At 49.9% G+C, this 24,035-nt stretch overlaps 1 protein-coding gene across 1 annotated transcript in view; it reads left to right on the top strand.

Moving 5' to 3' along the window:
* COL4A1 (collagen type IV alpha 1 chain) overlaps positions 1-14,014 on the top strand; it is a 145,851-nt gene extending 131,837 nt beyond the window's left edge. The window contains exons 44-52 of the mRNA XM_079902561.1: positions 289-361; positions 1,127-1,198; positions 2,243-2,371; positions 3,356-3,454; positions 4,338-4,550; positions 5,453-5,630; positions 9,475-9,589; positions 11,686-11,858; positions 13,669-14,014. Coding sequence (XP_079758687.1) covers positions 289-361; positions 1,127-1,198; positions 2,243-2,371; positions 3,356-3,454; positions 4,338-4,550; positions 5,453-5,630; positions 9,475-9,589; positions 11,686-11,858; positions 13,669-13,750 — 1,134 coding nt within the window. The 3' untranslated portion in view covers positions 13,751-14,014. The remainder of the gene's footprint in view (positions 1-288; positions 362-1,126; positions 1,199-2,242; positions 2,372-3,355; positions 3,455-4,337; positions 4,551-5,452; positions 5,631-9,474; positions 9,590-11,685; positions 11,859-13,668) is intronic.
* The last annotated feature ends 10,021 nt before the right edge of the window (positions 14,015-24,035 follow it).

Genomic DNA, 24,035 nt, shown 5'->3' with positions numbered 1-24,035 from the left:
GGCAGTGGGCTGTAAGATTTACACCTGCTCCTGGAATTTACCACACAGGCGGACAAGCAGAAGGGACAGAGTGACTGAAGCAAGTTGCTGCAATTTCCAGCTCCCTAATTTAGGCACACACACAGGTTTTGTCATTCTTTTTACATCTTTTAGCAACCACAGGCAACATTTGTTCACAGAGCTACTTCAGAACATGGAGGGGCTGTTCCCAACTTCCTGACTACCCGTTGCTTGAGGGACCTACGTCTCCCGAGCCGTTCCCGACTGACGTTCTCTTTGTGTGTCTAGGGGATCGGTGGCTCTCCAGGAGCTACAGGTGCTAAGGGTGATATGGGACCTCCAGGAGTTCCAGGGTTTCAAGGTAAGACATAAGGGAGATGCCGCTTGAAGACACATTTACCTGCCACCAGAGCCGCGGCCCCTGGTGCTTTCCTGTTGATAGACCTAGCATTGCAGTACAAGATCCTGTTCTCTTCAAATTAAAATGCCGTTTCTAGGGGGCTGCCCCGTGTGTAGAATCCCACGCATAGCAGCATAAAGACATTCTGATTTTCATACTAAGAATCAGTAGATCATTTGCATCTCAGTGAGAAGTCATGGACTTGGGCCATTCATTAATTTTTTAATGTTTGAAGCAAATATTTATTGGGTGCCTACCAGCTTCCAGGCACTTTGATTTTTTTTACTGCAGCATCAGGTACATATGAATGAAAGGTGAATACAACAAGTTCTCAGCTTGCAGGCATCTTGTGGTCTAGTTGGGGACACGTGTGAACCAGATCGTGACCAAAATAGAATCACGTGCCCTTCCACTGGTTGTGACCATTTTATGGTTTGCGGCATGTTTGGAAAAATGTGACCTCTGGGTTTTAGAAAGAAGAGTTTCATCAAAAGTTTGACACAGCTGACTACAAGTAATGTTCTTTTCTTCCACGTGCATAAATTGGAAATGTGTTCACTGTGTGTGTGTATGCGTGTATTATACGTGTATATGTATGTAGGTGTGTATATGTACACATAAGCATATGTGTACCTGTATGTGCCTATATGTCTATGCTGTGTGTATTCACACACACACGGTTTTGGTTGGAATTCTGTGCAAAGACAGTGTTTTACTTTCCTCCAGGGCAGAAAGGCCTCCCTGGCCTTCAGGGAGTTAAAGGTGACCAAGGAGACCAAGGTTTCCCTGGAACTAAAGGTAAGAGAATTTGGTCATTAGAAAACAGCAGTTGAAAGTTCTTTGGCCACTTGGCAGGGTTCCTACATTTGGCTAATCTAGTTGACATTTTTACCAATGACTTGTCCTGAAAGTCAAGTTTGTTAAGTCTGTGCCTGAGAGAAACCCAGTGGGAAGGGGTGAGAGACAGAAGCTCACAGGCTCTGAGGGCAGGCGGAAAGCAGCCGTAAAAATCAGGAACGACGTCCGTCTTGCAGGCTGCACAAACTGCGGCCGGACAGCATGGAGTTCTTTCTAAGAAAGGGGCTGCCTTGGCTTCTCCACGGGGAGCCAGCCGTGCCGAGCGGCTCCAGAGACACAGCTGGTCTCAGAAGGAGGTGGTCTGAGGGAGTCTGCATCCCATCCTGGTCTCTGCGGGTCGGAGCTTATTTCGAGCGCTGCGTTTAGTTTTCAAGACCGTGTTTCAAGAGAGGGAGTGAGCAACCAGAATGCACTGAGAAGTGGATTGTTCGGGGAGAAAATAAATGGGGAAACGTGGGAGGAGCGAGGAAACGGAGGAGAGGGCGGCTGCGGGAGACCCGAGGCCCCCAGCTTCACGTGGCCGCTCTGTGGACTTCAGGGCCCGTCAGGCAGGAGGAGGTTTACGTTTACTCGGCACTGAAAGATTAAGACCGGTGGTTCTGGCGTGCAGTAAGGCAGATCTCGGATACGTACGAGAAAAAAGTCCCAATTTCACCTGGTGGAGCTCCCCACGTGAGGGGTGGTTCCTTGAGGGGGATGAGCTTCCCCTTGGGTCAGGGGTCCATCAGCGCCTCCAGATCTGAGTGGACATTTGACACCGGTGACCCCGAGGTCTGTTCCAGTCCCGAGGATTCAGGATTCTAGGTTAGATAATAGAGACGTGCAGATGCCCGTGTGTCTCGTCGTGAGGATCTGGTCCCTCGTGTTTTTGATCGTGATTCTCCTTTTGAGAAGCACTGCGTTTGATTGGGTTTCATGTCAGAAGCTGTTTCTGCCCTGAATATGGACTGTGAAATTGACCAGTGGCTGCCCTGATTCCCACAGGTCTTCCTGGTCCCCCGGGCCCCCCGGGTCCATACGACATCATCAAAGGGGAGCCAGGTCTCCCTGGTCCTGAGGGCCCCGCAGGTCTGAAAGGGCTTCAGGGACCTCCAGGCCCCAAAGGACAACAAGGTAGGAATAACCGCGCTGTGCAGAGGGCTGTGGAGGCGGGAGGGAGCTGACCCGGGCGGCGTTTCCTCTTCACCCGCATGTCTCACAACAGCCTCTGGGCAGTGACTGTGTAAACACGTATTTGAAGATGACTTTCTTACCTTCCTTCAGTGTATGTCAAAACCAAGTTTCTGAAGAGGCCTAACAAGGTCAGAAAAAGAAATCCAAGAAAAGCTAGGGCAGCACACAACTCAATACGTCTATGTTCACTTAGAAAAACATGGGCAAAGGAATGGGAAAAGCATCTCTCCCGGCCAGGAGATAGGGGACTGCAGGAAGCAGCAATCCAGAATTGTAGGGATGGGTGTTCTCCACAGCGGCCCAAAAGCTCTAGCCAAGTGGCCAAGATCTGTGCAAATCCCTGTGGTTCCCGGATACCTTAAGCTAGAACCTTTCTGATTATTGGGGCTAAACACTCCTTACTTCCAAAGCTATTGCTGAGGAGTGGAGACGGAAGATAAAGAATGAGAACGTTTAGAGTAGAAAGGTAGCATCGATGAAAATTTGTTTTAACCACCTAGGAATAAACCACAAACATGAAAACTAAAAAACTACCCACGTCAGTAAACCCGGTGCCTAAACATTATCTGAGACACCAGAACGTGGCCGAGAGGGGGGAAACACCTGAGAAAATGCAAATGCATCAGATCTCTCCCTACCCCCATGTGACTGCCTTTCCCCAAACTGTGTGCCAAACGATAACAAGAACAACAGGAAGAAGCCGGGGAGAACCCCGAATTCCGAGATGAGGCACCCCGTGTGGGTGTCAGTCTGCAGAGTGTGTGTTAACCTTCTGGCTTTCTGGGAAGGCTTTCCCACCTGTAGTCCGAGGCCCTGTGCGTCCCTCTCAGGGGGCCGAAGAAGACATTTCAAAAGGGAAGAAGCAGATACGGCCCGTTTATTGCTCTCCACAACCGGATCATGAACTCTTTCTCCTCTCTTTAGGTGTGACAGGATCTGTGGGCTTACCTGGGCCACCAGGTATTCCCGGGTTTGACGGGGCCCCTGGCCAGAAAGGAGAGGCAGGACCCTTTGGACCTCCTGGTAGGTTTGCTGTGCTGTCCCAACCTCACTACCCTCGATCTGCATCTTCGGGTTAGAAGCCTTAGGCCCAGGCACGTGGAAACCTGCAAAAGGAAGTGTTTCTTGAAAGATTTGCATAGAAGTTTGTTTCTTAGGAGAAACAGGATCTTACAGAGGAGCTAAAGGTTGCCATCATTCTTTTCTGTGTAGGGAGACATGTTGATCAGAGCTCAGTGCCTCCCAGACGTTATTGAAAGAAGGCCAGTAGGGACGGCCCTATCTGGTTTTCTAAGAGTCTGCAGCTCAGACACTCCATTTCAGCAAAGGGCAAGGGGAGCAGGTGATGGTGCCAGAAGGCCACTGACTGGCGTGGACTAAAGTTGATCTGCTTCCCAAGAAGCAGGACCTCAGAGGTCCCATCGTGGCTGGGATGCCAAAGGCTGAGGGTGCAACTAAGTAGACAGAGCGCCCAGCCAGCAGGAGGCCTGTGAACATCCTGCAGGCAGCGTGGTCGCCCAGGGGACAGGAGGACACCCTGCACGGGAGCTTCCTTCCACCCTTGATTCCATATGCTGGCTTTGGGCCACTAAGGCTGGGAAGCTACCTTCAAAGATGGTTGTTTTAATCATCCTATAATAATCCTCCCTCAGAGGAGCTCCCAAATGCTGCATGAATACATGCGTGGAGTCGTCATTTACTTCCTTTATTCATAGAGTTATATTTTCACATATTTATTCATTGGACTGAGTTTATGAGCTTCTGCTTTGCACCAAGCGCCACGCGTATAAAACATCTCCAGGTGGGATGCAGAGGGGAGAAGCTGAGGTGGCACGAGGGAGGTGGTGGTTGTACTGAGTCTCGCCTATTTGTAACTGAGGAAGCGTATTTCTCTGCTGTCTTTCAGGTCCAAGAGGCTTCCCGGGTCCACCCGGCCCTGATGGGTTGCCGGGATCCATGGGTCCCCCGGGCACCCCGTCTGTTGATCACGGCTTCCTCGTGACCAGGCACAGTCAGACAATAGATGACCCCCAGTGTCCTCCTGGGACCAAAATCCTCTACCATGGGTACTCTCTGCTCTACGTACAAGGCAATGAGCGGGCGCACGGCCAGGACTTGGGTGAGGCATCTGCAGATGGGTGTGTTCATTCCACGTCGCGTGTCCAGCGCTGGGTGGTGCTGGGCTGCGTTCCCGCTCTGGTCCTGCGTTTCGGAGTGTCACCGAGACCTAGTCAAGGAAACGAGTCCTGTTTCCCTCCATCCTTACCAAGTGGGCCATCCTTACCGACAGCCACCATATTACTAATGGGAAGCCAGGCGGACATAAAGGCTGTGACTCTTTGAAAATTTTAAATTAATAAAACTTTTGACGTCTTCTTCCAATTATCAAGTAGGATCAAGGTATCTGGAGTACACACTTAACAGTTTGCATTTATAGTCATAAAATAGAGCAGCTTTACTGTTGCTGTTTTAAAAAATGTCCACGTTATCCTGTCCAAAGTTCCTCTGTCCTTCTGTTAGTTTAGATCAGTAGAGGGTTGTGTGTTTGTCATCGTTCTCTTAATCCTCTCCGGATCTGCTCCACCAAATCATGTTTTAACGTTATACACCTCTCACTTTCCCTGAGGTTGCAAACATATATAAAGACAGCTCTGCATTTCATGAAAGACGCGGTCCAGTGAGTTACTAGCGGTGGTACAAGGAGCTGCACGTTAAGTTCCTTCTAGAATTCAGTTGCAGGAAAAGGTCTCTCTCTACCGATGAACGGCTTTGTTTCTGTTCATCCTGCTAATTCTCGATGGTTTCCCTTTGGCCCGGATCACTTCCCATTGAATTGAATGCTCATTTCCAATCATACTAGTCTGTTTGGTACATTTATTTCCTTCTTTCTGTAACTGGCAAACAGTTTTATTTCCACCTTAGCGGATGGGTGGGATAGATGTCTTTATTAGCTAGCTCACTTGCATTCTGTGTCGAGGCAGGCTGGGAGTGACGAGCAATGTCTTCTCCCTGCGTCCCCAGGCACGGCGGGCAGCTGTCTGCGCAAGTTCAGCACGATGCCCTTCCTCTTCTGTAACATCAACAACGTCTGCAACTTCGCCTCCCGGAATGATTACTCGTACTGGCTGTCCACCCCGGAGCCTATGCCCATGTCCATGGCGCCCATCACCGGGGAGGGCATCAGGCCCTTCATCAGCAGGTGAGTGCAGCCCGTCGGAGCACACATACAACTGACGGAGAAAAGCAGCTCACAGCCAGGGCAGAGGTTATTTCTGTGTTTTTCCATTTGCCCCCAAACATTTGATCTATTGCCATCCCGTTTACTAATCGTGATACCTGAGTTTTGTAACAGAAACCAGCCATACAAATAATTGGGCGTAAAAGTCGCTTATCTTCTTAAAAAGTTTTAGTGCAAACCCTTGGTGAGATAAGGTCCGGCTTTGGAACAAGGCGTGTTATCTCGTGTGACTCAGCGGGTGGCTGCCTTCCCTGCCATGAACCAGCCGTGTCGCTGGAGTCCCCGGCAAACTTTAGAACAGCTTTGCAGCGTTTTTCTTTCTTAAATAATTATCTCCCTAAGGAGTCTTTTAAGATATATTTTTTGGAATCACCTCCAAGAAATTTTTAAAAAGTTTTTATTTTTTAATTGTAGTAAAACAGTAACATAAAGTAACATAACACGTAGCGTAAAATGTACCGTCTTAACCATTTTTAAGTGTACAGTTCAGTGGCACTTAACTGGGGGCGTAACGCGGTCCCCAGGAAATGATGACACCACGGACATACTGTATGTCTGTGCTTTAGATATGAAAGATGGTACTGAAGTATCGTGCACACTAACGTGTACATCCTAAGATTCTTCTCATTCTCTTCCACCCCGCCAGTCTTTGCACTCTTGAGGTGATATGGTACCCACTGAGATTGCATGTGTTTGAGCGACTTCCCAAATTAAGTGCTTTCCACACTAATTAATGTCTGGGGTATGTTTTCAGGTCCCCAAGAGTCTTCCTGGTAGGAAATAAAATGGGAAATGGAAATGATTGTGACCGAAAAGTACACGATTTTCCTACTTTTGCCTCTTCCCCTCTAATTGAAAGTTGCTTCCTTAACTGTACTCAGAAGCAATAGAACAGTGGCAAAGGTGTGAACTTGTTTGACTGAGAAGCTAGTCTCTAATTTCACTTTTACACGCGAAGATAGCAAAGGGTGAAAAGAATGACAAGGCGGGACAGGTTTTCCTTAGGAGAGTGAGAGTGAGGAGGAATGGAAGCTTTTCTGTTTCCTTTAGAGAGATAGCAGCTTTTGAATAGGAAGAAAGACTAGTGATGTTGGGCTCAGAGGTGTCTGGGGTCAGAGGGGAGGCGGGACGGAGTGGGTGCTTGGGACAGCCCAGCACCCCGTGTGGTGACCACGCGTCACTGGATGGTCACCACCTACTTCGGGGTGGACTGGTCACTTATGGGGTCCGTAGCTCCAGAGTGTGGAAGGCTGGTCCTCACAGAACAATCTTGTTAAAAGAATGTACCGCATAGACCTGGACCAGAAAGGCTGGGAGATGCCTATTGGAAAAATCAGGGGTTTATTTTTTGCAGTACGCGGGCCTCTCACCGCTGTGGCCTCTCCCATTGCGGAGCACAGGCTCCGGACGCGCAGGCTCAGTGGCCATGGCTCATGAGACCAGCCGCTCCGCGGCATGTGGGATCTTCCCAGACCGGGGCACGAACCCGTGTCCCCTGCATCAGCAGGCAGACTCTCAACCACTGCACCACCAGGGAAGCCCGAAAAATCAGGTTTTTGATGGCTTTACCTCAAAATATCTCCTGACAGCTTTCTAAGATTTTTCTTTTGAGCTGTAAGAAAACTTATCTCATGGGTCTTAAAATGGGAAGAGTCATTGGTAACTTCCAGAGAGGCACCTCTCAAAACGCAGATGTCCTTCCCATGTGTCGGGGTCCCTGGGGGCTGAGCTGTGCTGCCTTTTCTCACTCAGAACCATGCTGGGTGCACAAGAACAGGAACTAACCACTAATCACCTTTGTGTTTCTGTTTAGCTTTCCTTGGACAACAGGTAGAAAATGATTATTCGTTTTTGTCTCCTATTTACCATCTTGATAAAATTGACATTGACCTTGATTTGGTTGGGACACAGGGCTCTGGGATGTGTTTAGGACATTCCAGAAACAGGTCCAGGAGAAGCCTCAAGTCTGAGACTTGCTTTTCTCTGTGGACCCGTTACCATGAGTTGTTTAAACGCCCAGCGCTGCCCATTTCGGGGTTTTCACGTCTCCCTGTTAACCCACAGATGCACGGTGTCTGATGTGACCTCAGAAGTCACATCCTTTAAGTCACTGCTCTGAAAGCACACACACCTCACATCCCCTTTTGTAATAATGCTGCCCATTCCTCTGGGTCTCTGAGCGCCCAGGTCCCACGGTTACTTTAACTTAGTGGTTTCTGACGACTTCTCGACTCACAGGTTCCTTCTGAGGTCTCCCTTTTGGGGATGTCCTAAAGCTTAATTTTAGAAAGAGTTAATAACAAAATCCTTCCTCTTAAGCAGAAAAAGTACCAACTTTTCTGCTGTCATCCTGACAAAATTTTCTAAGCACTTTCCGACTCTCTGCAGACATGAATCATCAAAAACTACCGACTGTTTAATTGTTCTAGATTGAAGACCACTGGTATGAGAGTAGGAACTGTGTTCTAATTCTGCCCTTTGACACAACTAACTGTGGTCTCATATTCTCATAGGTAATATGGGGAATGAGAGTGTATGGATTTTAAGGGACCTCCTGGCTCGTTAGATCTGTGATTTTCTGTCCCCTGGCACCCATCGGACGGGGTCCAGACCACGTCTCTGCAGCGGCTGGAATCCGCCAGCCCAGAGAGAGCCTGACATGAAGCACTCTCCTCTGTGCTGTATGTCTGCTCCTGTGTCTGGCAGGCAGACGGCGGCAGATGTAGAAGGCCAATTTCAGTCACTGTTGTTTAGCTGAGCCCCTTAATTCATCTGCATTTGTGTGAATAAAATAGAAAATAGCGCGCACACACACGCACACACACACACACACACACACACGCACACACGCACACGGGAAACCGAATGACTCATTTCGGCCCCCTTCACACTCCTAATCCATTTTCATGCAAATGTTCCAGCGTAACTAGGTGTAATTATTAACACCATTTATAGTCATTTATCAAAACTGTTAGCACTCTGTTCAGTTTGTGACTTGAATATAATTATTTTACTGTTGATGTTGAAATTTTTTTTTTTCAACAAAACGTTATCCCACCATCAAAGGGTCGCTTAGTAGAGCAGGTCTGAGTCAGAACATTGTGTGTTGCTGTCATTTATCCTTGGGTGCAGTCCCGGCGGCTGCGCACGAGCCAGCCTGGCTTGGAGAACGTCCAGTCCGGCCTGGGGCAGAGCCCTCTCACTGGTCTGTTGGTTCCAGGTCTGGAGAGAGTCTCCGGAAGAGGCTCACATGGACAGCCAGCCCTGGGTTTGTTATCTGTCTTAGTTACTGTAATCCACTAAATGTTCTTCTCACATGGAAGATGATTCAGGGCTTAAAACAAGTCGCCGTGTTCCGCAAGCGGTAGCCCTTGGATGGCACCATCTCGTTTTTCTGGAGCATTCATCGTGTTTGCTGAAATCCACACTCATTGCTGAAACACTGGAAGACTCTGAAATACACAAAGGAGAACACAAAAGTCTCCTGCAGCCCCAGCGCCTCAGGAGACGGTCCCTATTACAACCTGGCCTTCCAGTTTCCTTCCTGCTACAGAGTAGATGGCTAAATGACAAGGGTTGGGTCTGGTTTTGAACTTAATGTTTTAACACTGAGGCAGGCTTATCAAACCAGTGAGAAGACCCTAAGCCTCAGAGTCCAAGCAGGGGACACCTGATCTGTTTGGTAAAACACATCACTGGGTCAGAAAGATGGAGTGGCGAGGCGGAGCGCAGATCGCGGGGAAGCGGGGCGAGCGGTGGAGGCCCCGCTCGGCTGTGCTGAGCGTCTCCGCCCCGTGCCTTCCAGGTGTGCTGTGTGTGAGGCCCCGGCCATGGTCATGGCTGTGCACAGCCAGACGATCCAGATCCCGCAGTGCCCCAGCGGCTGGTCCTCGCTGTGGATTGGCTACTCCTTTGTGATGGTGAGTGTTTGGGGAAACGCCGTCTTTCCCCCAAAGAGCTGCCCGCAATCACCCCACCTCTTTTCCCTCGCTCCTGGGGCCCCCTGCAGAGCGTCCCCAGGAGCCTGGCCTGCTCCCTTGGGAGGCTCAGAGCCCTCCTCTTCCACGAAGTGGCTGTTCTGGGCCTAGGTAGCTGGGTGACCCGATGAGATTCCGAGTCAGCGCCTCCCGGGGGGAAGGGGAGGGCGCGCCCGTGGTGGGCACACGTTTACCAAAACGCTTGCAAGCCCCAAAGCAGAAGCTAGAGTCGGGAAGAGAGTGGGGGCACTGGCCGGTGCCAGGGGCCCGAGGGTCCACACCCCTCCCGCGTGAGTCTGCTCTCCTACCGCCCAGCTGCCCCGGATGCCAGACCCCCCAGGCTCCCTTTCTCCCAAAAGCCAATTAGAACGGGAAACACAGCACCCTTTTGAGATCCCATTGTAGTTTCTTATTGTATCGCCTCAGTTTAAAGTACTGATTGAAAACATAGACGCTCTGAGCTTGGACGACCGGGCTACACCTGAATCAGTCCCGGTAACCGACCCCCACAAACGTGTCCCACGTCACCGCTGTACGCCCAGCCCCCTCTTCACACGCCCAGGTGCGGCCAGGTCTACGTACCTGTGACCCCCAAATCAACAGTAGCCTTGTTATTTGATTGACAGGGAAAGTGGCCTCTTAACTGTTTTCTTCTGCTGTAAGTTATTCCAAGTGTAGAAGTTTCCAGAAAAGCAGTTCTTCACATGCTTGTGTATTGGATTCTCACCAGTCGGATGCTAGGATTTCCTGGGTTGAAGATCCCGCATTTAGACTCAACAGGCCCAGAAAATTGCAACAACACAATTTAGCAAGTCGTTTCGATCATTCTAAATACTGCCTGGCGACTCCTTTATCAAGAAAGCCAGAAAGTTTAGAACTATGGTGTAGAGAAATCAAGATGCTCGCAATGATGTAAGCATACAGCTTTGACTCAAAGACAGATTGGACTTTCGACTCCATTATCATAAGAAATACCAGATGGAGTCTCAGTTTGACAGAAGAGGCCCTTGATCCAAGGAGTAAAGAATGGAGGAAAGCACCCTGTCACTTCCCCGTCCCTTGTCCTGGTGTCATACAAAGATCTGAACAACGATTGCCCCTAATTTCTCAAAACCAAGAGCAAATCAAAATGACGAGGTTCTGGAGAACAGGCATCCCATCACTGCTGAGCCTGGGGGCTTTGTGGTAAAGCTGAGGGGCTCAGACCTGGCAGCCTCCAGAGGCCTGTTCCCATCTCAGCTTTGCCTGGGAAGTGTGATCTGGAATGTTCTGGGATCCTGGGGTCCTCATCTGGGAACCAAGGGCGTTCGCTTTGTCCTCAGAGGTCCCTTATGGCTCTGAAATTCCAGAGTTCACTTTTCCTAGGTCCGTAATAGCCGTCCTGTAGAGGTCTTGCCACATCTTCCATTTGTACGTCATTCATTTTACGTCTTGGTTTCTGAGGACAGGTGAGCCTACTTCAACCCAACTGAACAAACAGTTACCACAGTAGCTTTCTTTTCCCTCTTTCTCTTGTTTAAGTTTTCTCTTCTTAAAGAAAAGAAAATGGATAAAGGATGTAGCAAGTAAAGGATTTTGCTACCTAACGTAGCAAATAATAAAGGATTTTGCTACCTAATGTGGCAAACAGAGGATTTCGATGACCCCGTATAATTTCGTTTAGAAAGTCTGATGTCACATCAGTTGGTCCCAGCATCCTCCACACATTTTGGCTGTCATCTCACGCCCCAAGTTAGAAGAGGTTTCAGTGTTCCAAGAAGAAAACAGTGAGGACAGCGTTTGTTGAAATGCCGGTGAAGCTGGACCAGTCGCCTCCCGCCCTCCCCCCACCCCCCCGGGAGGAGCGGTCGGCTGATTCCTGGCACTGGGTGTGCCCGGCGTGAGGCCATGGGGCGGTGTGGCTGCCAGTGTGTTCCCCGGTGGCCTCGGGAGACAGAGGGCGGCTTTCCGGGAGGGAGCATCCCGGCTCTTCCCTGGGGCCCGGGAAGCCCGTCGGGGTGGGCGGGCACCTCTGGCTCACAGCTCCTGTTTCCCCGCAGCACACCAGCGCCGGAGCAGAAGGTTCTGGCCAAGCCCTGGCCTCCCCTGGGTCCTGTCTGGAAGAGTTCAGAAGCGCCCCCTTCATCGAGTGCCACGGCCGCGGGACTTGCAATTACTATGCAAACGCTTACAGCTTTTGGCTTGCCACGATAGAAAGAGGCCAGATGTTCAAGTAAAGTGCCCCCCCCGCCCCCTCCCCCCCCCCGGTGGCTTTTATTTTCAGTCATCCATGGTCCATACATGTGCTCCGGTGCCAAGTCCCAAAGACGGTTCTACAGCAATCCTTAGGAAGGCTCCTTCCACGGATAGGATAGGATAGGAACAGATATTTGGTTCTGTTCTACGGGGGCGGATAATGAAGACCATGTTCAAAGCAGAGCTTAGGTGACAGGCTTCCTTCGTCCATTGCTGAAGAGCCTGAAAGAAAAAGGTTCAGTGTTCAGTGTTTCAAGATGAATCCACGGCAACGTCATTAAGGCAACTAACATCTGCAAACAGAGCATTTTAAAGCATTGCACCCTTAACCAGCAGGGAGAGAGGCAGTGAATAGCCTTGATTTTCATGGGGTTTATGATGCCGAATTGGATGTACACACTGCGAGCTATCAGTGACCGTTTCTCAGGCCTGCGCATGAAAATTAATTTCGGCACAAATGCCACGGAAATGGATACGGAGAACCTCTTCTTTCGTTTCCATTACCAAAATTTCACCTTTAAAACAACGGTCCCAAGTGGCCGTTGACCTTGAAGTTAGTTTGGAGCGGGGCCCAGTCTGTACTGGACGGGAACACATAATGAGGCCTCTGTCCGGTCCTTAGTACCAGCTGCAGCCCTGCTGGAGCGGACGCCGGGCGCCGATGGGGCTGAACAATTACTTACTGTTCAGTCCCCCAAATAAGTGCTTCTCGGCCCTGGAGATAAGCCTTTTCAGAGAGAATTCTGTGGACCTCTGCTATGACCCTGTCTCTTTCCAATTTAGATCATAAAGGTGAAGCAACACGCTCACGACTCGTAAATTTCTAGCCTCAAAAAACTACCGGGTGCCTTTCTAGTAGCTCACACGAGACTTTCTAGGCAACTGGGAACTTGACGTCAACTCTCCAGGTAGAATTTGACCATTAGCTACCGAAATGAGCGCCAGCCCCCGGGGCTGCCCATTATAGGGTTGACAGGTAACAATGGGCTTTCTGTTTTTTGGGTTTTTTTCTGAACCAGCATCCTGGTACAATTAACTGAAATGCCTTCTTAAACAAAACTAGGTAAGAGCCCATTAATTTAAATAACTTGGGGGCACTAGGATTTTCACCGAAGTTGCTAACGTAAGCCACCTCAATTTTAGGACAAGGTACTCTTATTACATGGCTACTTTAATTTGAATGAGATTTGATTAGTACTCATTTTAGTTCAGACTTCACTTCTCCAACAGTCAAAGAACAGAATTCCTAGGATAAAGGAAGCATTTGGAACACTAAATGTCTTCCCCTGTCTTTGGCCTCTAATCCGACCACCTGCGTGAACAACTTTCAAAAGTTACGAATGTATTTTGAGGTCTGGTTGATTATTCCAGATCTGTTGCTCATTCTGTCATTCAGCAATGATTTAATGAGCACTTAGGATGTGTGTGAAGTGTCTCAGAGAAGAACATCTTCCTAGTCTGGGGGTGTTTATAACCGAGTTGAGAAGAGAAAACAAAAGGTTAACCTATAGTTTGAAGAGGCAGGGTCTGTGGTGGGGAGTGGCTGAGACTTTGGGGTCAGACAGACGTGGGTGACTCTGGCTGTGCCCTCCCTCGCCTTTACCCTTGGCCCGAGGGTGGTTGCAGTTGATAACTCGCAGGCGTTACCGAGGCCATGGGACGCCCCCAGCGCAGTACCCGCTCAGAGGCAGGGTGAAGGCTGGTTCCTCGGGGATCTCTGATGGGAGGGAGGGCCGAGGAGCTGGCCTGAGCCACGCGGTGACACTGACTTCTGTGCTGCCTTTCAGGAAGCCCACGCCGTCCACCTTGAAGGCTGGAGAGCTGCGCACGCATGTCAGTCGCTGTCAAGTGTGCATGCGGAGAACATAACGAAGCCGGCCCTCAGCTACTTCACAACATGGTGCTACTCCGCCCTCTTCCCTCCTTCTAACAGCAACGAACTCTAGAAATATATCCTGTGTACCTCACTGTCCAGTGTGAAAACTGTAAGGTGCCTGATAGGAATCTGCATAACTAACACACCCTGCTTCGTTGGCCTCTACTTGCTGAAGGAGAATCCAAGACCACGATAAGCTGCCCGTAGTGAATCCCAAGTGGCACTCCTGATGAAATAAAAAATATGTCTGTTCTACAGTCCAGTGCACTGATGTGTGAAGTGAGACCCATCAGAAAAACCAAAGGGTGCTAGGAGGGCTGTGGGACCTTCCAACCTGGGCGAAGCCCGTTTGCATTTTTGTATTATAACAGATCCATTTCACACCCCAGGTGAAACGTCTGTTGATATCACTGTCTCACTGTTTCAGAATTCAGGTCCCTCAGTCTGTACAAATAATAGTCGTGTTAAGCCGGTGGTTGGAACCTCCAAAGGGAAGGACGGGGGCCTAGTAGCCCTGTCCTCCGACTGCCCCACCAAAGAGAAATTTCGGTCTTTCTGCTCTGTTTGGTACTCTGCAGCTGCTTCTGCAAAAGTCCCGGATTTCCTGTGGAATAAAGATGGTCCCCAAAGTAGGCAGAAATGAAATATATATATATTTTAGTAATTTATATAGATGTCAGCAATTAGGCAGGTCAAGTTGTAGTTTCATTTCCACTGTTAAAATAAAGCTTACATAGTTTCTTCCTTTAAAAGCCTGTGTTGTCCTTTAACAGAGATTTTTAAACACTAGGGTATTGAATGTGAAACACCAGTTTTCATTGTTCACCTCCAAACCAAAAATTGTGTGTTGCCAAAGCCCAGCCCGGCTTCACGGATGTGGTGTCTATTACAGGAGAACATGTACTTTGAGCTTCTTGTTTTTATTCTGTATGAAATATCTTCAGGGTTTTAAACACTAATCACAAACTGAATGACTTGACTTCAAAAGCAACAAACTTAAAAGGCCTTCATTTTCTGACTATTCCTCATTCTGCAGCCTGGTGTGAGAAATAACTCTGTCGAATCAGAATATCAGTATTTTTACCTGTAAGCACATTCAGGCGGCTTCCTTGGTTTTTCGTGAGTTGTGTTCAGACTTCAGCAGGGGAGCGGATGCATTGCAGGAGAGCAGAATTGGACCACTATGCCTGAAACGACATTTTACTAAAAGTCTCCAAAACGTTTTTAAGACTACTAAGGCCTTTTGTGTAATTTCTTTAAATGTGTATTTCTTAAAAATTCATATTTGTAATAAAACTATTTGTATAAAAATTAAGCTTTTATTAATTTGTTGCTAGTTTTGCCACAGAAACATCAAAGGAAAAGTTACTGCACAAGCCACTAATAAATTTGTAAGCTTTGCAAATTTAGATCATATTTATTTTGTAGTTCTTCCAGATGAGAGTCTCAGACTGGGTGTAATTTACAGAAATTTACTACAAAGAAAAAATATATGGTCTTCTCCTTCATCCCTCCCCCCCTTCCCTCCCATCTGTCCATCCAGGCAGGCCTCATCCATCCATCCGTCCATCCATCCATCCATCCATCTATCCGTCCTTCCATCCATCTATCCACCCATCCATCTATCCATCCTTCCATCCATCCATCCACCCATCCATCCATCCATCCTTCCATCCATTCATCTTTCCATCCATCTATCCTTTCATCCATCCTTCCATCCATCCATCCACCCATCCATTCATCCATCCATCCATCCATCTATCCTTCCATCTATCCATCCACCCATCCATCCATCCATCCATCCTTCCATCCATTCATCTTTCCATCCATCCATCCATCCATCCATCCATCCATCCATCCATCCTTCCATCCATCTATCCAGCCATCCATTCATCCACCCATCCTTCCATCCACCCATCCATTCATCCATCCAACTATCTTTCCATCTATCCATCCACCCATCCATTCATCTTTCCATCCATCCATCCATCCATCCATCCATCCTTCCATCCTTCCATCCTTCCATCTATCCACCCATCCATCCATCCATCCATCCATCCATCCTTCCATCCATCTATCCACCCATCCATTCGTCGTTCCATCCATCTATCCTTCCATCCATCCACCCATCCATTCATCCACCCATCCACCTCTTCGTCATTCATATACTGTGTGCTTCCCATTTTCCAGATACCAGGTGAGGTACAGGATAAATGAAAATGAATATCAAGCCCTTAAGAAATTTTCTGTTAAAAAAATTATTGCGGAAGAAACGTGTCACTTGAATCAAATGAGGTTATAGATTTGAAAACTATAGTTTTACGATAGGCAGGGGTGGGGTTGATGGTTGGGTTACAAGTGGGGGTCATGAGAGTTGCCTTGAAGACGATTAAGAAAGAGATTAAGTGAGAAACGTGCACAAGGAGCTGCGGGCCCGGGAATCACTCGTCCATCCGGGCCGCGGGCGGCGTCAGCACGCAGACCCTCCTCAGAAGGGTGCAGGGGGGTCCTTTCCCATCTCTCATCTTCCTGTCACACCTTCCTCTCAGTCATTCTGAGGATACATCTGTGTTCGGCCTCCTTTTGACTTGCATGAGAAGTTACCCTAAACTTAATTTGTATAATGCAAAAAAAAAAAAAAAAAGCATTTAGTTTGATTAGATCTGAGATGATTGCTCTGCAGTATTAAAAGGTGTCCCCCAGGGTCACTTTTGAGTACATGGGATTTTGTTAAAATCATACTCCAGAGCTCTCATCCTCTTCAACTTTCCAGATTTAAGATGCTTACGAGTCGTGTCATAAGAGGCTCCCTACCCTTTGCATCATCTGAGTTATATTTGTCTGATTCCCCTCAGTCTCCCTGTGGGTTTGATAGAAGGAAGTGACGCACACTGAGAAGGTCATAATCAAGCATTTACTCGGCATGCCCTTGCTTCTCCAGGCACTCTTCTGACCCCTCTGGAGGAGACGTAGTGAAACCCATGTCTCCTTACAAGGTAAGATGTATACACAGGAAATACGTAATAATTAGGGCTCTGAAGGAGACCGAGTTTGCAGTGATCTTCAGGATTTCAAGTCTGCTCTTCTCCCACTTCCAAACCACACCCTGATCGCACCAGAGACGTGAGACTGTTCCCTTTAAGACATGGAGAGAAATATTTCACCAGCCTGTTTTTTCTGAAAATGAATTTTCCTGTCTATGCCCCACTGTTCACGATGCTGCTTGAAAGAGCTTTCTCCCCCTGCCACTAGCGAAGGCTTCTCCCCGCTTTGAAATGATACAGAAACAGCCTTAGTTCCATTTACAGCCTCGGCATTACCCACCAGGTCGCCCTCCTCCCAGCCGGCCCTTCCCAGAGCAGGTCGCGGAGTGATGCTGACCCCAGGACCTTTTCCGCTGGGCTGCCTTTACGCCTCTACGCCGGCCCTGGTGAGGTGGGATGGAGAGGGGCAGCCACTCGAGCTCCCCACACCGACCCGCAGCCTCTGGGCCACCCATCTCAAGGTCACCGTTTCCCTGGTACTCAGGGCATCTCACGTTTGTTTGTAACTGATTTGTTTAAAGCTTAACGTTTGTTCCCCACGTTGAAAATGCAGCCCTGGGACAGGGAAACAATTTCCTAGCACAGTCTGGAGATAAGTTTGCTTTAGCAGCTGGTGAACGCTGGAGAGACCTGCTTCCCTGCAGGGGACCAGCTCCTGTGCGCAGGGGGACGGGTCACCCCAACGCAGGGCTGCCCTGGGTTTGCTGGCAGCCTGCGTCTCCCCTGCAACACCTGCAGGAGGGCGCCTCTCCCCTCGCGTGGCGGTGCCTAGAGAGGTTGGTTCTGGAGGCTCTGAACCATCCCCAGCCTCTGAGTGGGGAGTGTTTCCTCTCATTAACGCCCCACTTGTACTTCCTGAGCAAAGTGCCTGCATGAGCTCCCCCGTCCCCATTTACCCTCCAGAAATAGCTGTGCCCGTTCTGGGGGCTCTGCATCCCGACTGCACAGCATCTGCTGTTCCCTCTCCACCCCCTGGGCAACCGGGAGCTGGGCTGAGTCATGGTGAAACTGAGTCATTCGGCCACGATCAGGAAGTGCCTGTTTTAGACTTGCAGCTTTAAGCGGAGCAGGTGACTTCTGAAACTCAGCTCCGTAGTTTATCATCCTTTCCCTGTGGATGGCCCCCGCTTCCTTTGGGCAGAACCATTTCCCACCGCAATTTACTTGAATCGCTGCTTGGACAAGCTTTGCACACTCTGCCCTGGGGATATTTATTTCTCTGATACAAATGAGAGAATTCTGCAGAATTTTTGGAAACTGGCTTTGCTAGCCGATTCAGGGTGACAGTGTATATTTATCAGCCAGACCTCTTGCAACTGAGCAGAAATTCCCAGGACAAACGGCAGAGGGCACCCTGCCTCTCACTGCAGTGCCCCACCTCACGGGGTGCTGGGCTAAAATTTCCAGGAGCCCCCTCCCTTTTCACTCAGTGTTTCACGAGGTTACCCTGGAACAAATCACCAGGTACTAATTAGAATCCATGGCCAGGCTCATGCTTTTTTAAAAATTTGAGTGCGGAGAAAAGTGAATGGAGAATAATTCTAAATATACAAAATGATCTCTTTCACCAGCGTCTGTGAATACGAATTGTTACGGTAAAAATATACCGAGAACGCACATGTTCAAAGAATTACGACTGGATGTTGATTGCACTGTTGTTGGGTGGTTTCCTCTTAAGAAGCCGTCCTTGGTCCTTAAAGAAATCCTGTCCACGTTGCCTGTGTCTTTCACCCCTCCATGGTCGAGGGCCGTCTCTCTGCTCCTGGCCAGCACAGGGATGATGGGGCCTGGCTCCCGCTGCAACGGGCAAGGGTTCCTGGAATCCTTAATGAAGTTGGGGATGTGAGGAAGAGAAGCATCGCTTCCAGGAGAAGTCTGGCAGAGGGCGCCTCCCCAGAGCCTTCCTGAGCCTTTGCGGGAAGCTCAGTGGGTGGGAGTCTTCCCCTGCCCTCACTAGGAACTGGAGGCCCAAACTGAAGAAAAGAGAGGCGGCCAGGGTCACAGATGCTGAAGACAGCTGCCGACCCCCGGGAGCAGATCCCATCCAGCTGAAACAGCCTGGATCCCTCAACTACCGCTCTCCCCCCGCCCTCCCCGGACCTGCACCCCGTCCACGGAGAAGGAAAAGGAGAATGATGGGGGAGGGTGGGCCATCAGCCTGGATGGCATGCTTTCCCCTCCCCTGGGAGAGGAGAAGGTGCCTGCCAAGACCCTGCCCTGGAGCCAGGAAACCGGGGAGCTTTCCGACGGGGTGGACCCCTCTCAGAGACGAGCAGGCATCTCCCGATCCCAGTACCCTGGGACCGGGGCCCTCGGAGCCAGGGGAGGAGCAGAGCGTGACGTGCGGCAGCAGGACACCACCTGCGCCCACAGGTTTCTGTGCCTGGAGCTGTGAGCTTTGCTGAGGGGCCTGGGGAAGGGACCTGGCTGCAGCTCTTCTGACCCTTTCCAAAGGGGGCCACCTCTGGGACGGGGCGCCAGCCCTGAGGAGCTGTGAGACACCCGTGGGGAGAAAGAAACAGCCGGAGTAGAAGAGGACAGGCCAGAGCTGGCTCTCCAGGGAAGGCGGAGGGCCTGACGGAGGGAGCTACGGAAACTCATCCACGGGCCCCAGGAGGCTCAGAGCAGATGCCGGGCACAGCCTATGCTGCCACAACTCAGCAGAAGGCTGCCGTGCCCTCCCTGGGGGACCAGGACCCTAAGCTCAGGGGGAGAAGGAAGACCCAGCTGCTGTTCAAGTGCCCCCTGGCCAGTTCGGGTTTGCTGGTCTGTCTGTTTTGCGTGCTCTGGACCCTTTGGGGGGCCCAGTGAGGCCGCTGGAACACTTCTCAGCAAAAGAATGTTCATTTAGAAATGCATACAGTAAAATAATACTTGGCATAAAGAAACTGATTATAATGAATGCAGTTATCAAAATAGTAAAAGAAAATTGATATAGTAATGCACATACTTCTTTATTATTACATTAAATAGATGCTGTAGAGGCAGGGGTAATTACATCTTAAAGTACTGATGAACATGAATGATGTTTCATAATATCTGAAATGGTTGTAATATAAGAGGATAATATCTGTTTTTTCTATTGGTGACTAGGTCGCAGATACTGATCATACTATACGACCCTGGTTTGTGGATTTAGTTGTAACAGAAAGAAATGCTGCACTTCAGCAGAGGCTGGTGAAAATAAACGTGTGCTTTTTTCCCACCTGCGTTCGTGGGTTCTCAGATCCATGGAGCCCCATCTCGGGATGGTTGGAAGAAAGCTTGGCGGCCTGGCAGTGGGCCCGGGGCAGGTGGGCTGCCGAGGGGCTGCAGGACAGCTTTTCTCCACGAAGGATGGGACCCCCCCTTGTTACTGAGGGACCCCGGAAGGTCCACGTCTGCCTAGGTCACCGATCAGGGGTAGGACAAGTGACCTCACCTGAGCACGCTTTGGACCAATGGGGGGAAACTGAAAACGTCTCATGTACATTTGCAACTGAGTTCACTTTGAAATATCGGATTTATATTTCATTGTGTTCATTTTTGTTTGTGGTCAGCAGTAATGTACAGGCTTGGAAATGAGACTGCCTGGGTTTGAATTCTGAATGACCTTGGAAAACTACTTACTCACTCTGCCCTCTGTTTCCTCCTCTGGAGAACTTCCTGGGGTTGTGGGTACGTTGGCTGACCTGTGTGAAGTGCTTAGAACAGCACGTGACCTGCATTAGATGCTCGAGCACCTGCGTGACAGCCCCTGGTCCCTCCTCCATGCCCTCCGGGGCTGCACGTGGAGCTCACCTCCCATCCACCTGCCGGCTTAAAGAAGAAGCAACACGACCCCCAAACCTCCCAGCATGCTTGGCGATCCACTTCTCACCACTTGGCGTCTGCAAGCAAGCCGGCTATAAATAGAAGGCTGTGAGTGCATCCTCTCAGCGCCGCATGGTCCCCGATGGCTCATATGACACGGTGTCCCAGGACAGCCAGCCCTCGTCAAGACAGAATAATTTCCTAAATAGGCCAGCAGCTATTAGTGCTCTAGTAAGTTCTGCAGAGTAAGTCATGCCTTAATCAGGCTGTATCCGGGAGCTGGGGGTGATATAATTCAAACGTAATCAACACAGCCACTGTCCATTTGAAACCCCTTGAGAGTCCAGCTTTATAACTTAAGATTTATGGGACAATAACAATAAGTCTTCGTGGCCTTTCCATTTTCCCAATTGTCTTCGATTGAATTATACTAAAGAAAGTCTCTCTTAAAACACAAAGACCCCCTCCACCTGCTGGCCTGTTCACACTTCCTAAGGCATTCATGCAGCAGCATAGAAGTTGCCAAAGCCAAAGACGGAACCCTTACCTCAGGCTTTATCTTGTTCTCTTTTACTTTATTTCAATGATAGCTCCTCTCATCCCACTTTCGTCCTTTCCAAATGGGACAGTTCTATTTAATTGAATACAATTATATGGGGAAAGAATCTTATCGCTACTAACAAACTGATAACTAGGCAATTTCAAATAATCCATTTTTCAATCCTATTTGAACTCATCTTCACAGTGAGGCCCATCCTGACAGATCTCCCAAATCACCATGACAACTTCTGACATTTCCCAGAACGTTCCCACACCTCGCACCTCCCAGGGAAAATCAAGAACGGAAGTCTAGTCTTGGCGTTTCGTTCTCCTACTCAGGTTCTGGGTTGTGCTCCATCACCAAGGAAACAGGAGAATGGCTGCTGTGTCAGCTAGCGTTGGCTGAGTAACAAGCCATCCCAAACATGACTTGGACCAGTTTGTTGGCTGACAAGTCTGTGGTGGGCAGTTTGGGCCAGGCTCCTCAGGTGGCTCTGTGAAGGGCTCAGTCAGGCGTCTGCAGCCGGCCTCTGGCTGGTGGTGCTGACTGGGGACGGAGGTATGTGTTACTCACCTTCCTGAAGGCTGGCCTTGACTCGTTCACGTGGTTGAATCAGAGCTCCCAAGAGCATCCAGAGAGAGAATCCCAGTACCCAAGCCTCTGCTGATGCCCCATTTTCTGATTGTTACGGGGAAATGTTTGTGTCTCCCCAAAATCCATGTGCTGAAACCTCAACCCCAGTGTGATGATATCAGGAGGCGGGCCTTAGGAAGGTGATTAGGACACGAGGGTGGAGCCCCCACAAATGGGATCAGTGCCCTTATAGAAGAGTCTGCAGCAGCTCCCTCACCCCTTCCGTCCTGGGAGGACACAGTGAGAAGGCTGCCGCTGTGGACCAGGCAGGGCCTCACCAGACACCGAACCTGTCAGCGCCTGGATCTTGGACCTCCACCTCCAGAACTGAGAGAAATAAATGTCCGTTGTTTTTAAGCCAGTCTCTGGTATTTTGTGATAGCAGCCCAGACAGACTTAGACCCTGGTGTTACCTTGGCCAAAGGAATTCACAGGGCCGAGCCCAGATTCATGGTCTGGGCAACGGACTCCACCTCCTCCTGGGAGGGAGTGCAAAGTCACAGAGCAGAGGGTGTGAAACAATTTGTGGCCCTGTTCCTTAACTGCTGTAATATCCTTACGTAATACATTGTTTAAGATTGACCGTGTAATCCTAACAGGGAAATAAGACCATATAATCCTAATCCTTTACACTATTACTGACACTTTAAATACTTGTTTAAATTTCTAGACATAAGAGTGAAATTGTAATTCCCAAGAGTTTCCCCCAATATTTAGAATTCTTTTCCTTGGCTTGTTTTCTCCTCAGTCATTCCTCTACGTCACTGATAAGTTGTTGAACCTTTTGGAAGTACCCAGAAGAGAAGCAAAGCCATCTCATGGAACACTGAGAAAGCAGCCTTCTCATCTCTCAAGGCTCCTGGTCGAGGATCCCGTAAATGTGAAATGGGTGTATTTTTCATTGTGGGTGAGGGGGTGTGTGCGTCCCTCACACCAGTATTTGCTTAAATGGCGATCTTGTGTATGAGCTTCGCAATGAGGCTGGAAGGAGCCCCACACAAGGGGTCTCAGCCCCCAGGCCTTCTCTCCTGCACTGTGTGGGTTCTCTCTCTGGGTCTCGATGATGCAGACTCCCTGTGCTCCGGGCTGCCCGAGTGGGTGATGTGAGGGGTCAGGATGCTCAAGGGGTCCCCACCGCAGCGGACAGAGGACGCACTGCGGGGCCTGAGGGATTGGCAGGATGGGGGTGTAAGTGGGGGTCCCTCCTCCCCACTCCCTCTGCTCCTGTTTGTGTGGTGACAGCCTGCCTCCTGTGAGAGGGACAGGTTCCTGAGCTCGCTGTCCGCCGAGGCCCAAGGGGCCGCTCCTTCCCTTGCTGCTTCCAGGCCCCGGTCCCCACCTGACCCATGAGCTGGCATCTGGAGAATCGATGATGAGCAGCTTGCTTGTATGTCTTCCTTCCAGCAGATGCATGGTTAACCTTCTTTTGTGGTTTCCTGGAGTCCTGCGGTTACTGAGTAATAGGCAGGGTGATGAACTGTGGACTTTTCCTGAGATGCTCAAAATTCCAGAAGTAAGTGAAAAATCCCCACTGTGCTTCTGGAGTGCCCTCAGCTTACTGAGCCATCGCCTCGTTCCACAGACGATAAGGGGAGTTTTGGAAATGTGTTCCCTGCAGGACTCCGTTGTTTGCCCCTGTGGACCCACCTCCAGCCTCCCACCTGCTCTGTTCCCCAGGCGGCAGACACACACCCTCCGGGCCCTGCCTTCTGTTGGTGGGCCAGCACAGGCCAGGCAGGAGATGGGAGGGCAGGGGGAGAAGGAGGGCCAGCATCTCCTCAGCCCCAACAGGGAGCACTGGGGGCTGCATTTCTCTCTAAAGGTTGCCGCTGCTGCCACAGCCTTCTCGTACCCTAGGGCTGCTCTAGGACTGTGGGCACCGCCCCCTTCCCTGTGTTCCCAGTGCTCAGGCCGGTGACCCCCATCTATTGCACTAAATGCTACTGGTCCCCCAAACCCTGCCCCCTCCCCGGCAAACAGTCCCTTGGTAAACCTTCCTTTAGGTCATCAGTCTGCCTGCATCTCCCGGGACCACCAAAGACTGAAATAAAGGCTGGAGGGCATCAGAAACAGCAAAAATTGGGTAATTTTAAAAGGCCACAAAACACTGGACATCCCCTGCTGAGGGCTGAGCTGTGTCCTTGCTCAAATTCCTAGGCCAAAGCCCCTACCCCAGTGTGATTGTGCTGGACATGGGCCTGTAAGAAGGTATTAGGATTAAATGAGGTCAAGGTGGGGCCTGATCCGATGGGATTGGTGCCTTATAGG

The sequence above is a fragment of the Stenella coeruleoalba genome, assembly GCF_951394435.1.
Source record: "Stenella coeruleoalba genome assembly, chromosome: 18".
In the NCBI taxonomy this organism is placed as follows: Eukaryota; Metazoa; Chordata; class Mammalia; order Artiodactyla; family Delphinidae; genus Stenella; species Stenella coeruleoalba.
The sequence above is the reverse complement of the archived record's forward strand: the minus strand, read 5'-3'. Positions and strand labels throughout refer to the sequence as shown.